Consider the following 14,606-nt stretch of genomic DNA (forward strand, 5'->3'; position numbering starts at 1 on the left):
CTTTTATACAGCAGAAAGCAAGTCAAATGCATCTCCCAGAAAGTGTGTCGTAGCCAGCTGGTGTTTGGAAACCATAAATCAAAACACCTACTCAGGCAAAGGGCTGTATTTTCCCAAAAAGGCAGAAATGAAGGCGTGTAGCATAGCTACACCTCTAACTGATTTTTTTTTACATATTTTTCTCATTCTAGATATGTTGCTAGACATATCTAGTACTGTGCCTTTAAAAGCACCTTCTGAAGCAATCTTGGCTTTCCTGTAGCCTTCCAGTCTCTCTCAGAAAAATAAGACTCTTCTCCCATCTTCAAAGAATTAACCCTTTGAAAGCATAGCTGGTAGATAGCAGGGTGGCTTGTTAGGCTGGACCCGGGAGAAATCTTCCAGCTTCCATCTTCTGTCTTTAAATGGGAAGGATGACCTGCCTTGCAGGCTGGTGGAGAGGGGCTATTGGAAAGGACCCTGCAGATCTAAACTGCTGATGATCTATAATGAAATACTTGCAACAAAATTGCTTGCTCCAGAGAGGCCTGATCTACAACCTACTTCACAACCTTTTTTTTGTATGGTCTGTGGCAACAGAGGAAAGGCCTTTCGCAGCACTGGTCCCCCAACTATGGTATATAGTATAGCCACATTGCTATCTTTTTTGTGCCCCCTTAAAAAAAATTGTCCACCTGCTCATTTTTTGTGCATTTTTTATTATTGTCATTGATGGTTTTATCTATTTTGTCATTGTATTTGTGTTGCAATATAACTGATGGCACACTGTGCTGAAAATCTATATAGAATGATGGGAGGTATAAAAAGGGTTTCAAATAGACAAATACCTAAATAGGAATCTGTCTAGGCTGTACCAATGCAGGATGGGAGGGGGAGGGTGTTCTCATGATGGAATGCTCCCTTTACAATAAATCTTTCCCACACGAAAAGCTAAATGTCAGGAAGAAGAGTTCTTAATATGCTGACTGCCAGAATCAATGCCTTTTCATTTACTTATATCAGCGAGAACTAGACCTGAGAGATGGCTTGAGAAACAGTAGCAGTTGAAATAATGATGGTGCTCAGTTTTATCTCAGAAGTATGCAGCCATAACCAGCTTTCGTATTTTCTCTCTAGGCTGCAGTCCATTCTATTTAACGGTCTACAGTGAATACGGTGTTGATGTATTTAATGTCAGCACCATGGAATGGGTTCAGACTATCGGCTTAAGAAAGGTAAGTAGCTTGCCCGTACTGTAAAACACAGTGCCTTATTCGTTTACTGCAAACTTTCTTGGCAGTGTGTTGAGGATGAATTTTAAGCTTCCCTTACTTTGTCTCCATAACAGATCAGACCCCTAAATGTGATGGGCACACTGAATCTCCTTAACTGTGAACCTCCTCGACTGATCTATTTCAAGAACAAGTTTTCAGGTTAGTGCGTTCGGTCGGGGTGGGGTGGGGGGACATACAAAGGAAAAGGGATAAAGAAGAGTGGTTGTAATGTGTTGGTGATGCAGGGAAGGCAAGTAGAGTCTGTGTAAAATTACAGCCATGTGCAAAAAATTACAGAGGCAGCCATGGGTGGCTAGCCTCCTTCGCCCCAAGGGCCACATTCAGCCTCGGCCTGCCCTCTAGGGGCTGCATGCAGGTAGTGGATGTGGTTAGCCCACACTCCCCACATGTGTGCATGCAGGGCACAACTCTGTAGATCAGATAAGAGAGAGCTGTAACCCTGCCTCACTCAGCAAAGAGTCCACCTGATGCTTTGTAAATTCCTAGGTTCCTCTGCAAAAAGAGCTTAAGGATTCCACAAAGGTCTCCTGCATGAGTCTCCTTCACTGCAGCAGGGCTTATACAGACCTTCTCTGATGGTGTTTCCTGCTTGGCAGGGGGTTGGACTCGATGGCCCTTGTGGTCTATTCCAACTCTATGATTCTATGATTCTGCCTAACCTTCCTCAGGGCTGTTCTGTTGTGAGGATATACTGAAGAAGGGAAGAACCCGTATAAACTGCATTATGTCTTGTTACAGCAGGAGCTCCCCTTAGCGTGCCGGAGACATCCGACAACAGCAAGAAGCAAATGCTTCGCACCAGAAGCAAGAGAAGATTTGTCTTTAAAGTCCCCGAAGAAGAAAGAATACAACAAAGAAGGTGTGGCTTTACTATTTCTCTTCTCTCTCTCTCCCTCCCTCCCTCCCTCCCTCCCTCCCTCCCTCCCTCTCTCTCTCTCTCTCTCACACACACACACACACACCCCGCAATTGGTGGTAAAGGAGACTCTACTTATGCAAACCCATCATTTAATGTCTTTGTTGGTTTAGGGAGATGCTCCGAGACCCTGAACTCCGATCCAAAATGATTTCCAATCCGACCAATTTCAACCACGTGGCTCATATGGGACCAGGAGATGGGATGCAAGTGCTCATGGATCTCCCACTGGTAAAACTTCTTGTTCCTAGGGAAAGCAGATAGGCAGGCCTATGCTCAGCCACAACCTGCAAATCTTGGGAACGAGCTGGCAGAAGAACTTTATAGCTTGAGCAGAGCGGCTGTGCATTTGCTAAGGGGCAGCTGCAAAGTTTAATCAGGGCTAATATACGTCTTGGAAGGGATCAGGAGGAGGCCTTGGCCATGCCTGCTCTCTCCCCACTTTTCTTCCGCTCGCTTCACTGTAGGGTGATGCAAATGACAGGATAGTTATTCAGCTGTAGGATGTCTTCTAACCCTGGGAAATCAAACTCCCTTTTAAAAGGGGTTGTATCTCCTAGGAACCCCCCAGGTCTTTCCATAGTGAGAGGAGCAAGCATGCAAGCCCAACCCCTGCGACAAATCTTATCCAGGAGGGGAAGGGGAGGGGAGGCAGATGCCTGAGCAGGCTGTGTGAAAACTCTCTTTGAGAATGCCAGCAGACGCACACGGCACTGAAAGTAAGCAGGCATCACTGCCAAGAGGGCAATAGTGTTTTCTAAATAACTATTCTCTCCTCCTTCCTTTTTCTTGTTTGTCTTGTCTAAAATAACAGAACGAATTTCCTTCCCCTTCACTCTCCCGACACTCTGCTCTGATATCACCTCCAACAGGCTTTGAGCACGTCTATCACATGAGCCCTATCTCTGCTGAAATCTTTCTCCAGAGTGACCATTCTTCCTCACTGCTTTCCTCCTCTTCCTGTCCCTCCTCTGCTTCTGTAGCAAGGGTAGGAGCAGCTCTTTAGGAACTGGATGGTGACGGTGGGCATTATGCCTCTCTGCCAACATTAAAGGAAAGTTGGGAGGGGGCACTAGCAGTTTGCAGGGAATTACTAACCTGTATATATATATATAAACTAGTGCTTGCTGCTCTGAATCCTACACTCGAGTTAGCAGGTTGTCCTGCTAAACCCCTACACAGACTAGATTATGGTCCTTCCAACAGCAGGTGGCAAAGGGAAAGCTCACTGGAGAATGCTTTGAAAGCAGTATTTACTGCTCCAGGTGTCAAATATACCATAGCTCAAAAACAATTTTCATATATTTGTAATTGGGAAAAAACCTTGAGGCATGATCTGCAGTCAAACTCCATTCTTTTCTTTATACAGTCTGGTTTACTGGTGAGTTCTGTTATCCTGCCTCCAGCACTTGGAAGGAACTTAGACTGATGACTCAGTTTTGTTTCGCTTGCTTTTTGGGAGGAGGGAGGGGGGAAGGAGGGATAAATTGCCCCCTTGTCGGTTATTTGAATGATGTGCCTTTGTGTTAAATGGCCCTCTTTAGCAAGCGAAGCTTAGTTTGTAAAAAATACCACCATACAATAGCTCTGAAAGCAGTATTCCTTCGGTGTTTTAAAAAAAACCTCTGCTAAATGTTTCACTGAAAAAGAAAATAACGTTGAAAGTGTCTTGTCTAATTGTCTGTGGCTACATTTCTGCTGCAGAGTGTCTTACCTCCTTCACAAGATGAAAAGGCTTGTCCTCCCACGACCAACATTTCACGCCAAGCACCTCAGAGAAACAAAAGCTACATTTCGTGGCCATCTTCAGGTAACAGTAGAAATGGATCTATTTATAACCTGCAGTTTTGAAAACCTATCGAAGTGGAGAGTCTCAGACATATTTGCTTTACAGGTGGCAGTGACCTAGGAGCAGCTATGCCCTTGAGGAGTATGTCTGATCCAGACCAGGAGTTTGACAAAGAGGTGAGATCTATCTGTAGACACCCTTTGGTTTCCTCATAGTGGTGCATAGCTCTCTATGCAGTCTGGAAAGAGCCTTCTACGTAAACAGCAGCTGTTTGGTTGTTTGTGTATATCTCAAGTGCCAGATCTCAGGTTTCATAGAGCTTCAGGAATCTTGATTCTAGAAGACTCCTTCACTACAAAATACTAGGGAGAAATGTTTTGAAAGCTCTGATTCCCAAGAAACACACGCTCAAACACTTTGTGGGTGTCTTGGCAACAGTTCATAGCTGAGGATCCAAAATAGGTGATAAGCTTTAGAACAGTGTTTCCCAAACTTGGGTCTCCAGCTGTTTTTGGACTACAACTCCCATCATCCCTAGCTAGCAGAGGATGGGAACTGTAGTTCAAAAGCAGCTGGAGACCCAAGTTTTGCAAGCACTGCTTTAGAAGAACACAGCCTGGATTCCTTATCCGAGCACTCTTGCCAGCAAGTTGGTCTGCCACCTTGCATAAACTTTTAGCAACGTTCCTGGAGCGTTAGAGAGATTATCAAACAGTACCAGCTGCATTTTTTAAATTGTTTCCTAATTCATCAAAACCCAGGAGCTGCCACGGCTGATTTTAATGACATGTACAAGGAGCATAAGAGGTTGCCTTGTACTGAGTGAGACCATTGGCTAATCTGCTCTATATCGTCTGCACATTGGCAGTAGCTCTCCAGGATTCAGTCAAGTTTTTCCAAGCCCTGCTTGGAGTTGCCGGGGATTGAACCTGGGACCTTCTGCATGCAAAGTTTGTGTTCTACCCTTAGCTACAGCCCTTTCTAATCAAAGGAAAACAATTCTCCCGGTGGAGGATGTCTCTGAGACTGAAATCAGGAGCAAACTGGTTTCCTAATTTGTGGGTTCGCATAAATGCTTTCCTTCCATCTCTTGCAAAATTATTTTTGCAGTTGTATCATAGAATGCTAATACAGCAGTCGCTGGATGGCTGGACCTTTTTAAGAAGCCTGCAGCTTTTAAATCTCTTCTTCTCCTTCTCCTCCGATACCCTCTAGCACTGTTAGCAGTGGCAATGACGAGGCTGTTTTATGAATATGTAGTGATTGTAGCCTCTTTGTTAGTGAAGGAGTCATTGGGGACTAAAGTAATGGCCAATAGTAAACAAAATTTAAGGTAGTATATTTATATGTCAGTTTTCAACTGTAGTCATGAAAGTGCTTTATAGTATTTATAAAATGCAGGGTACGCCACAAATGACATGCTCAAAGCAAAACAGACAGGCTGGAGCAGGAGCTGGCATCTTATGTTCCAGTTTGCCCATGGCGGAGGAGGCAGCCCAGTTGCATCAGGCTCTGAGGGTCATGTTTGCCATCTGCTTCCCTCACCCTCCTATTCCTTCCCACCTGTTCCTTCCATTCGTGGAGGCGCTTCCAGTTTTGAGAGAGGTGGAATAAAAAATACCTTTAAATAAACAATAGTGCCTGGTGGTTGTCGTGGGGGAAAGAAGCATGTGTCGGCAAGGTGCATATGAAAGGGTGAAAGTGAGCTTCAAAGCATCTACTAAAAACTCCCCAAATATCTGTTGACCCTTGCCACTTTCCTGCTGAATACTGCACTAGAGAGAGCCGCACTTGTGGGAAGATCCAGCACCCTTTGGGCTGTGGGCTGTCACTGGTGTGTGGTGGTTGTTTTTTTTTTTTTTAATTTCTGCCATCTGCACCTTGGGTCAGCATTCTGTTGATTTTGCCCCATGAGGACTGCAGAAACCACACGGCTGCAGACTCCATCCATGGCGACCCAAACAAGAGGCGAAGCTTGGCAGGGGGTTGGACTCGATGGCCCTTGTGGTCTATTCCAATTCTATGATTCTATGATTCTTGCAGCTGTAGCCCAGCAGGTTGCCATAAGTGTCAGGTTTTGAGGTGGCATTTTCAGTTTATGCTTACAATAGTTAAGATCAGAGCATGTGAGCTACTGCCTGTATACCAACAGTGCGCTGTGAAACTCGGGGTCATTCTGCTTGGTGGCTCCTTGCCTTGTCACAGCTCTCCCTTAACAGATCTTGCCTAAATGATTGTCTGAAGTTGCTGTTTACACCCACAGCAAAACCTTGCTGATGGTATCTCTCAGTGATATCGCCTTTTAATCTGTTGGCTAAATATAAATTCTTCTTCCCCCAATTAAATGGGCTGGCGCAGCAACAGTTCTGCTGTACTTTGCAAAGAGCTAACTGCATTCCAAAATGCTGGGAAAATGTCCAAGCAAATGGCTGAAGTGAAAAGGGAAGGGCTACACCACAGAGCCATCAGCAACAAATCTAGAAAATAACGCTGGCTGGATAGGCGCAATTGACTGTCCAGTGAATTCCTCATTTTGGGCTGCCATTTGTGTCTTCCCTGACACCATTTGCAGTCAGAAACCTTCAGTTTCTTTTTTCTTCTTCTTACTTTTTTTGCTGTCAAGGACATAACATAAATAACCGGTGGACAAATTCATCTGCTGTTTTACATAACGGTCTTTGCCCCTGCTTTTCCAAGCTACTCACTACCCACAACTGAGTGATCCTTTCCCCTATCTGGGGTTTGTGGTGGTGGTGTGTTGCTGTTGTTGCTTTTAATGTAAAACGGCCATCCAAGGCTGCTGTCAGGAGCAGGAAGAGAGATGGGAGTGGATACACTGCCTTTAATACTGTCCAATCCTGCCCCACTCCTTTCCCACCTTTGGGGGTGAATGTATGCCCATTATGTTTTCTCCCTGTGGATGAAAGAGGTGCTGCTATGCCCCCCCCCCCCAGAGAGAGAGAGAGAGAGAGAGAGAGAGAGAGAGAGAGAGACTAATCCAAGTTCCCTAACAAGCTGAGGCCCAAACTATATTTGCTGCTTATCACATGCATGGCTTGGACCCCGAGAGAAGTTCAAACAACGGAAGGAAGGCTTCTCATCCTCTCCTCTCCTTTCCAGCAATCTCTGACCCTTGAGAAGCCTCTCTGGAAGCATCAGGGCACCATCCTGAACAACGTGGGATGGAGTTCTGGGGGAGAAAGAGACAGGAAATTTTCCTTCCATGAGCTTCCTTAATTTACCGTATTTTTCGCTCTATAAGACGCACTTCCCCCTCCTAAGAAGTAAGGGGAAATGTGTGTGCGTCTTATGGAGCAAATGCAGGCTCCATGGCTTCAGCGAAAGCAACGCGAAGCCTCCAGAGCGCAGCCAGGAGAAGCCAGGAGAGCAAGAGGGGTTGGTGTGCACCGATCCCTCTTGTTCTCCTGGCTTCGCTGGAGAGGTGCTGCGCAGCTTTCCCTCTCTGTGCAGCGCCCCTTCAGCGAAGCAGGAGGAGAAAAGGAAGGGGCTCCGTTTCTCCTGCCGCTTCGCTGAAGGGGCACTGCGCAGAGAGGGAGAGAATATTTTTTTTCTTGTTCTCCCCCTCTAAAACTAGGTGCGTCTTATGGTTGGGTGCGTTTTATAGAGCGAAAAATACGGTAATTTGTCTTAGGATCCAAGCCTGCCTCTTCAAGTGACTTTGCCTCAGACTTTTCTAAAGTAGGAAGGCTGCAGCATAAAGCACAGAAGGATCTATGGAGGGTGTTTGTGCTGAACACTCCTCACCCCGCCGTTTCTCTTTCCCTCTGCAGCCGCTTCCTAGGACACTTTTTCTCCCATTTTGGCTTCATGTTTATCAAGACAGCAGGCTGGGTGCTCTTTGTGCAAGGACTTGGGAAATGATGAGCTCTGGCTTCTGACTGAAGACGGTTTAATGCATAGAAACCTACAAGGCAGCTGCTTGAACTAGAGATGGGCTAGTCTTAAAGCTCTCCTCAGGTTGGGTTGAGGGTCCCCTGCCCTCAAATCCAGAAACTCTGAGAAATTTCCCCCAAGACCATCTAAATGGCTCAGAAGATTTGCTCTCAGACAGCCCCTGGGAACACCACACTTCCTTGGCAGGGCCTTCCGCAATAGGACTATGCTGAGAAGAAAGACAGGCTTTCTTTTCATCCTTCCTCCTCTTCCTGTCTCTCCCTTCCTTCTTATCACACTGTCAGCCAGTTGTCCACACTAATAGGTGCAATTTGGGCCCAGTTCTTTCGGGAGCTCTTGCTGCACTGCCTCTGTCTCCCATCAGAAGCATCCTAATGGTTTCAGGCACTTGACATGCAGTATTTTTCTTTTTCTTTTCCTTTTTTTTCAGCCTGACTCAGATTCTACCAAACACTCGACTCCTTCCAACAGCTCGAACCCAAGCGGGCCCCCAAGTCCCAACTCCCCACATAGGAATCAGCTGACGCTAGATGGGTTGGACCAGTCGACCTGCGATGCATAACACTACGGCTCCCCCCTCCCTCCCCAAATCCTGTTTGGGACCATCGGCATCAGGAGCAGCTACTCCACGGAGTATTCAAGAGCAGGAGGCCCGTCTCCAGCAACTGTGCCAAGACTTGATACTGAATTTCTAGTGTTGCACAAAAGTAAATTCTATAGTTAGAGGTGTAGATTTGGGAGAATAAAAAAAAAGGAGGAGTGAGTTCTTTATTACGACACGGATCAAGTTGTTACTGTTTTTTATGCAAAACTGTTTGTTCTTAACCCTATGGTGGATCAATTTCTGCACAGACGTGATATTAATGTGACATACACTACAGGCTTTTGGTAAACAGTCTTCATATTTAAGTTGGGAAGAAAATAGAGAAGAGTCGCTGGTAGTTTTTTTTTTACTACAGTGCGGTGTCAGGAATATTTTTCTATAGGATGATGTAATGTCTCGTTAACAGGAAATCCTTTTGGGGGGGAAATGGTCCTTTTGAGTGGGAAGTAAAAAGCAGGCTATAAAAGCAGGCTAGTTGCATCCTTGGCTAAATATATTCTAAATATATTCTGGTTGTGTGTTTTTTCAAGTTTTAGGAGAATGATAGGAAGCTGTAGGGCCATTCCCAGCATCAGTAGAAGTATGTCAGGAAGTTGAAAACCGAGGTTCTAGTTTGTGGCCTTTTAACTTATTTAGCCATTACATACATTCTCAGCTTTGTAAATGTCCTTCTCCCAACTTTTTAGTCATGTACATAAGACTATTGCCGGTAACATTTTATCCTTACCCTGCTTTTTTAGACCTCTTCAGTTCATCATTAGCCGGGGCAGGGCTTTAAAAAAAAGATGAAAAGAAAAAAAGACTGCTGTGAAACAGGTTTTACTTTGCTTTTCCTGCTACCACCTTCGCGGACATTCTTGTAATTCCTCTTTTTGTTCTGCTTTTGTTCCAGTGTTAAAGATACACTACATTAAGATACACTACATTAAGATAAAATAAAATAAAATACGCTAGGGAGCGTTCTCTTGGGATCGCTCCCTTGAAGGCTGCTTATGCGAAGGGATTGTGTAGTAGTACTTAAACCATCGGTCTATCTTGATTGGTAACCAAAGTGGAAACGTTGAAGGATGTGTATATGAGGGTGCCTCATCTTCTCCACACCACCACCTTCCCCAGTTCATTGTATCCTCGCCTGCATGAAGACCCCATGATTGCTAATCAAAAGTATTGATCATGTAGAGAAAAAAAGGAAAAATGCACAGCACACTCCTGTATATTTTGCTACGGCCCATGTGCAGCGGTGACATATTGCGTGTATATTTAATCTCATGCTTCCATGTATTATACATTTAGTAATTTTCCCTCTTCCCCACCTCCACCTCTCCACACCCCCTTCCCGGGGGGGCGGGGGGAATTGTGATCATGTTTCATTTAAAAATGCGTGTGTAATTAATTCTGTGGCTGGCATATCCAGTTTGTCATTGTCACATTAGTGTGCCTTCTGTGCCAATTTGATGACAGTTGGATGTCAATTGTTTAAAAAAAAAAAATCTGGTTTCTATGGGCTAATGCTATACCAATGGCTAATACTCTTTCCTGAAACACTGTATAGGACATGCACTTATCCCTAGTTTTAAATCAAGTGGCTCTAGTCAACATTTAATCCTGTTACATTAAGTGTTTGACAATACTTGCTCTTTTCTCAGATTCTTGATCAATGAAGCTCAATTTGAGCTGGACACTACTGCTTTTGGGGTTTTCTGGTTTTTACACCTTTTTTTTTAAATGTAAGTCTGAAGTCTTTGTAATTATTGAATTGTGAGAACATTTTTGAACAATTTACTTGTCAATAAAGCAGAAGAGGAAGGTTTTAAAAAGTACCCGGAGCTCCTGTCTTCCTTCTCTAGACAAGCATGCATTGGCCTCTTATACCTGTCTGGTTCATTTGAAAGTCACCAGGACATGATTTGAAAGGGGAAGAACAACCCTGTGTTCTGTGTTTCACCTTCAACCAACCAAATACGCAACCTCGATACAAACAGCAACTCTTAAGTGGTCTTCTGAGGACGAGAAATGTAGCAGCACCTGAAGTTGCTTCCTGCAGCATGCCGTAGTCTTTCAGTTCCTTACTAGAGATTGCAGAAAGAGTGGTAATTGCTGCTGATGTTCTGTTGCTCTTTTCCTTTGGCCCAAGGGTCATCCAGTAGACTTGAGGCCAGATCAGAGCAGTAGACAGCAGGCAGCTTGTCTTGGAAATAATAGCTAGATGAGAGTGGTATTAATAGTCTTGTTTCCTCAGTGCAAATGGAAAGCTCTTTTCTTATTCTTTTTTTTGGGGGGGGGGCGCATAATGGGGCATTGCCAGTATCACACACAAGCATTTTGACCAGGCCCCCGGAAAAACATTCATGTGGGATTTTGTTCCAGAAATGCAGAAGCTTTTAAGGACTGTTGACTCTCTCACACACACCCCGACAAATTTGCTGCAATATATTTTAAGTAGCTTAGAAAAATTAAGGTGGGAGAGGGGTGAGAACTAGGAATTAAATTCTGGTGTTGAACATTCTACATCAGGCATGTCCAACAGGTAGATCGTGATCTACCGGTAGATCACTGGACGTATGCGGTAGATCACTGGTAGAACATTGGCTCCCTCCAAAGAAGCTGAACAACTCTGGCTCCCCTAAAAGAAGCTCAATGTTTTACCTCCTCCCTGTAAAAACTCAACAACTTTGACCCCGAACCCCCAAAAAGGGGGTAGCTCACTGCCAGTTTTTAACTCTGTGAGTAGATTGCAGTCTCTTGGGAGTTGGCCACCCCTGTTCTACATCAATGAAGTGGATTCCATTCCACAAAAGCTTGTGCTGCCAATAAACTTTTTGGTCTTTAAAGTGCCACAAGATTCTTCATTGGTTTTGCTGCAACAGACTAATGGCTGCCCCTCTAGAGGATGTAATTTAACAGTGCGGATTTGATCATGCACAACTTGTTCCAGGTTGCACTGCAGACATAACAGCAATCGCGGAAGAATCCACACGAATCCACTACTTAGACACAGAGTGACAGTGAAGAATATGTGCAAAGGCAGGAAGTTTAAATTAAGCTGCCCTCTTCTATCTAGGGACAGCGCTTAGCTGAAAAGCTGTCAATTTATTTGCAGCATTTAGGGAGCAGGTGAGAGCTGCAGGCTGGACCTGAACCACAATTTACTAATGCATCACTGAAATGAGGTATCCTAGCAAATAAATGCTAGTATACTTTGACCTCTTTTGCTGAATTTTCACTTGGATACAACCAAGGCATAACTTCATAAACAGGCCAGGAGCTTTTACATGGACACCAAGTGCCAGATCAAGCTCACTGCCACCAAATATTTGCTTCTCCAAATACTTTCACGCTAATGGCAAAGCTGGAGTAATTTGAGACTGATGTGGCTGCACAATTTTGCTTTATTTTAGACCCAGGATCTTTTAAAAGTCATTTAAGCTACATTCCTAAATATATTTTTCCTGGGAGTAAGATTTATTGAATGCAGTGGGAATTGCTTCTGCGTGAATTTATTTTTATCATTGACAGATGTATACTTCCCATTCAGCAAAGTTCTCTGGGCAGTAAACAATACATAGGATTGCACCTTAACAGATTGCCGTATTTTTCGCTCTATAGGACGCACCGGATCATAGGAAGGGGAGAACAGGGGGAAAAAACTCCCCCTCTCTGTGCAGCGCCCCTTCAGCGAAGCGGTAGGAGAAACGGAGCCCCTTCCATTTCTCCTCCCACTTCGCTGAAGGGGCGCTGTGCAGAGAGGGAAAACTGTGCAGCGGCTCTCCAGCGAAGCCTGGAGAGCAAGAGGGATCGGTGTGCACCGACCCCTCTCACTCTCCAGGCTTCAGGCGGCTATCTGCAAGACTTCGGAGTGCAGCGGGAACTCCTGCTGCACTCCGAAGGCTTGCGGATAGTTGCCTGAAGCCCCTGGAGCGCAGCTGGACTTTACGCTGCACTCCGGAGGCTTCAGGCAGTTTCAGCGAAAGCAACGCAAAGCCTCCGGAGCACGGGGGGAGCTCTCCCTCTGCGCTTCGGAGGCTTTGCGTTGCTATCGCTGAAGCCAAGGAGCCTGCATTTGCTCCATAGGACGCACACACATTTCCCCTTAATTTTTGGAGGGGAAAAAGTGCGTCCTATAGAGCGAAAATATGGTATATTCATTCTCAGTAATTTTGCCGTGCTGTAAAATGACTGAATAGCCAGAGCAGAACTTAAGTATGCCTTAAACCAAAGAAGTACATATTTACAAGAGCACTTTAGCATAGAGGATTTAAATGATGAAACAAATCTCTTGAAAATTTGCTGCCCGTTTTATCTTAGGCACAGATTGCAAAATTTGCCGCACCCCCAGCATTCCAGACCTACTTCCAGGAATGGTTGTCCCCACAGGGGAAAACCTAAGACAAAGCAGGTGGGTTGGGAAATGTGTCTTACAATAAAACGCAACTGGAAAAATGGAAGGGACATTACTATTGTCCATGAGGTTTATGGTCATATGTACAACATCCTAGTGAAGGATCATGTCATAATTAAAGGCTTTTTCCTTCTTGAGAGCATAAATTGAGTTTGCCATGAAGAAAGTATAAGCAGACAGTATACAGCTACTCAATTTGAACTGGTCTTCAAGAATTAACATCAAAAGCCAGAATGTTAAAAGCTTGATTGGCTATTACTGTTGAAGTATAAACTAAGATGGTTAATAAACCTCTTATCTAAAAGTCTTTGTAAGAGTCCCAAGAGAGCTGAGAGTTAACTTAGGCCTCAAATTAGGGTTTCCAAGGGGAAAGACCTTCCCAATGCTCGATGGTGCAATTTGGAAACTAGGGCAAGCTCTGTATATACAGAACACCAAAGGGAATATTTGAATGGGCTGTTGATTTGCCTTTGGTTAGCTCTTGATTTGAACCTTTAGTTTATGAGGAAAACCTTAGAGGTGGTGTCCTCATCAGAATGGAAGATGGCAGGGAGCTACCTTCAGGCTCCAGGCCCATTGTTCAGACCAAGTCTGCAATACAAAGATGTCTGCAACCTTGACTTGAAGGTTGGCAACATTAACCCTTCCGTGTGGGAATCTCTTGCAGGCAACTGCAGTGCCTGAAGACAGACAGGTCATGCAACCACAGCAGTGACCAGAGGAGGAATGGGAGGACCACCGGGAGGATCGCAGAAAGTAGTCCCTAGGGCTTTTGTGATTGATGATGATGATGATGATGATGATGATGATGATTACATACATACATACATTCCCCAGCCACCCTGGGTGGCTTCCAAAAAAGTATTAAAATACAGTAGTCTGTTAGACATTAAAAGCTTCCTTAAAGAGGGCTGCCTTCAGATGTCTTCTAAAAGTCTGATAGTTGTTGTTCTCTTTGACATCTGGTGGGAGGGCGTTCCACAGGGCAGGTACCACTACTGAGAAGGCCCTCTGACTGGTTCCTTGTAACTTGGCTTCTCGCAGTGAGGGAACTGCCAGAAGGCCCTCGGCGCTGGACCTCAGTGTCCAGGTAGAACGATGTGGGTGGAGACACTCCTTCAGGTATATTGGATCGAGGCCGTTTAGGGCTCTAAAGGTCAGCACCAACACTTTGATAAGCTGCAGTTCACAGGCGTGGTATTCAACAAAATTTTGCTCAGAGCAAACACCAATTAATGGATTGAACTTTGTCATAGTGATTTCAGTGGGTCTGTTCTAAGTAAAATCTTTCTGGGTGCCAACCACAGGCTCAACCAGAAGGGGGACCACAGAATAAAATAAACCTCCCACTAGCCCATCTCATTGCTATCTCCTGGTTCCCGATACATCACCCAGAGGCAAAACAGATTACCAAAGCAATTTTCCTCCTTGTGTCAGCACACTCAGGACAATATCAATCACAGAAGGCTTGTTCCCTACACCCTGCGTACTTGGCGTGGCGGCTGTGTAAACCAGCAAAGAAGCTATTCTGAGGTCAGTTTGGATCCAGAGAGCTACAGTATAAAAATGGATGAGATAAGCCATCTGCTGCTCTCCTTGCAGTTCCGGCACCTCAGTCCTTTCCAACAATAATAACATGACCAGGCACTGCCTTTTCTGGCTGGGAGAGGGAAGTGATCAGAGGCAGGGAGCGAGGCTGGTACATAGGT

The 14,606-nt window shown here is 44.9% G+C and overlaps 1 protein-coding gene across 7 annotated transcripts in view; it reads left to right on the forward strand.

The window, feature by feature from the left end:
* Positions 1-10,318, forward strand: part of CDC42BPB (CDC42 binding protein kinase beta) — a 101,007-nt gene extending 90,689 nt beyond the window's left edge. For 4 of the 7 annotated variants that reach the window (XM_028704681.2, XM_028704427.2, XM_028704746.2 and 1 more), the window contains 7 exons: positions 1,117-1,214; positions 1,328-1,412; positions 2,013-2,133; positions 2,304-2,421; positions 3,895-4,000; positions 4,085-4,155; positions 8,325-10,318. In XM_028704681.2, the coding sequence (XP_028560514.1) occupies positions 1,117-1,214; positions 1,328-1,412; positions 2,013-2,133; positions 2,304-2,421; positions 3,895-4,000; positions 4,085-4,155; positions 8,325-8,456 (731 nt within the window). In that variant the 3' untranslated portion in view covers positions 8,457-10,318. The remainder of the gene's footprint in view (positions 1-1,116; positions 1,215-1,327; positions 1,413-2,012; positions 2,134-2,303; positions 2,422-3,894; positions 4,001-4,084; positions 4,156-8,324) is intronic. The other 3 variants (XM_028704491.2, XM_077923874.1, XM_028704618.2) reach the window with 1 other exon arrangement.
* Positions 10,319-14,606: the final 4,288 nt, after the last annotated feature.

This window comes from Podarcis muralis, chromosome 1 (assembly GCF_964188315.1).
Source record: "Podarcis muralis chromosome 1, rPodMur119.hap1.1, whole genome shotgun sequence".
Taxonomy (NCBI): Eukaryota; Metazoa; Chordata; class Lepidosauria; order Squamata; family Lacertidae; genus Podarcis; species Podarcis muralis.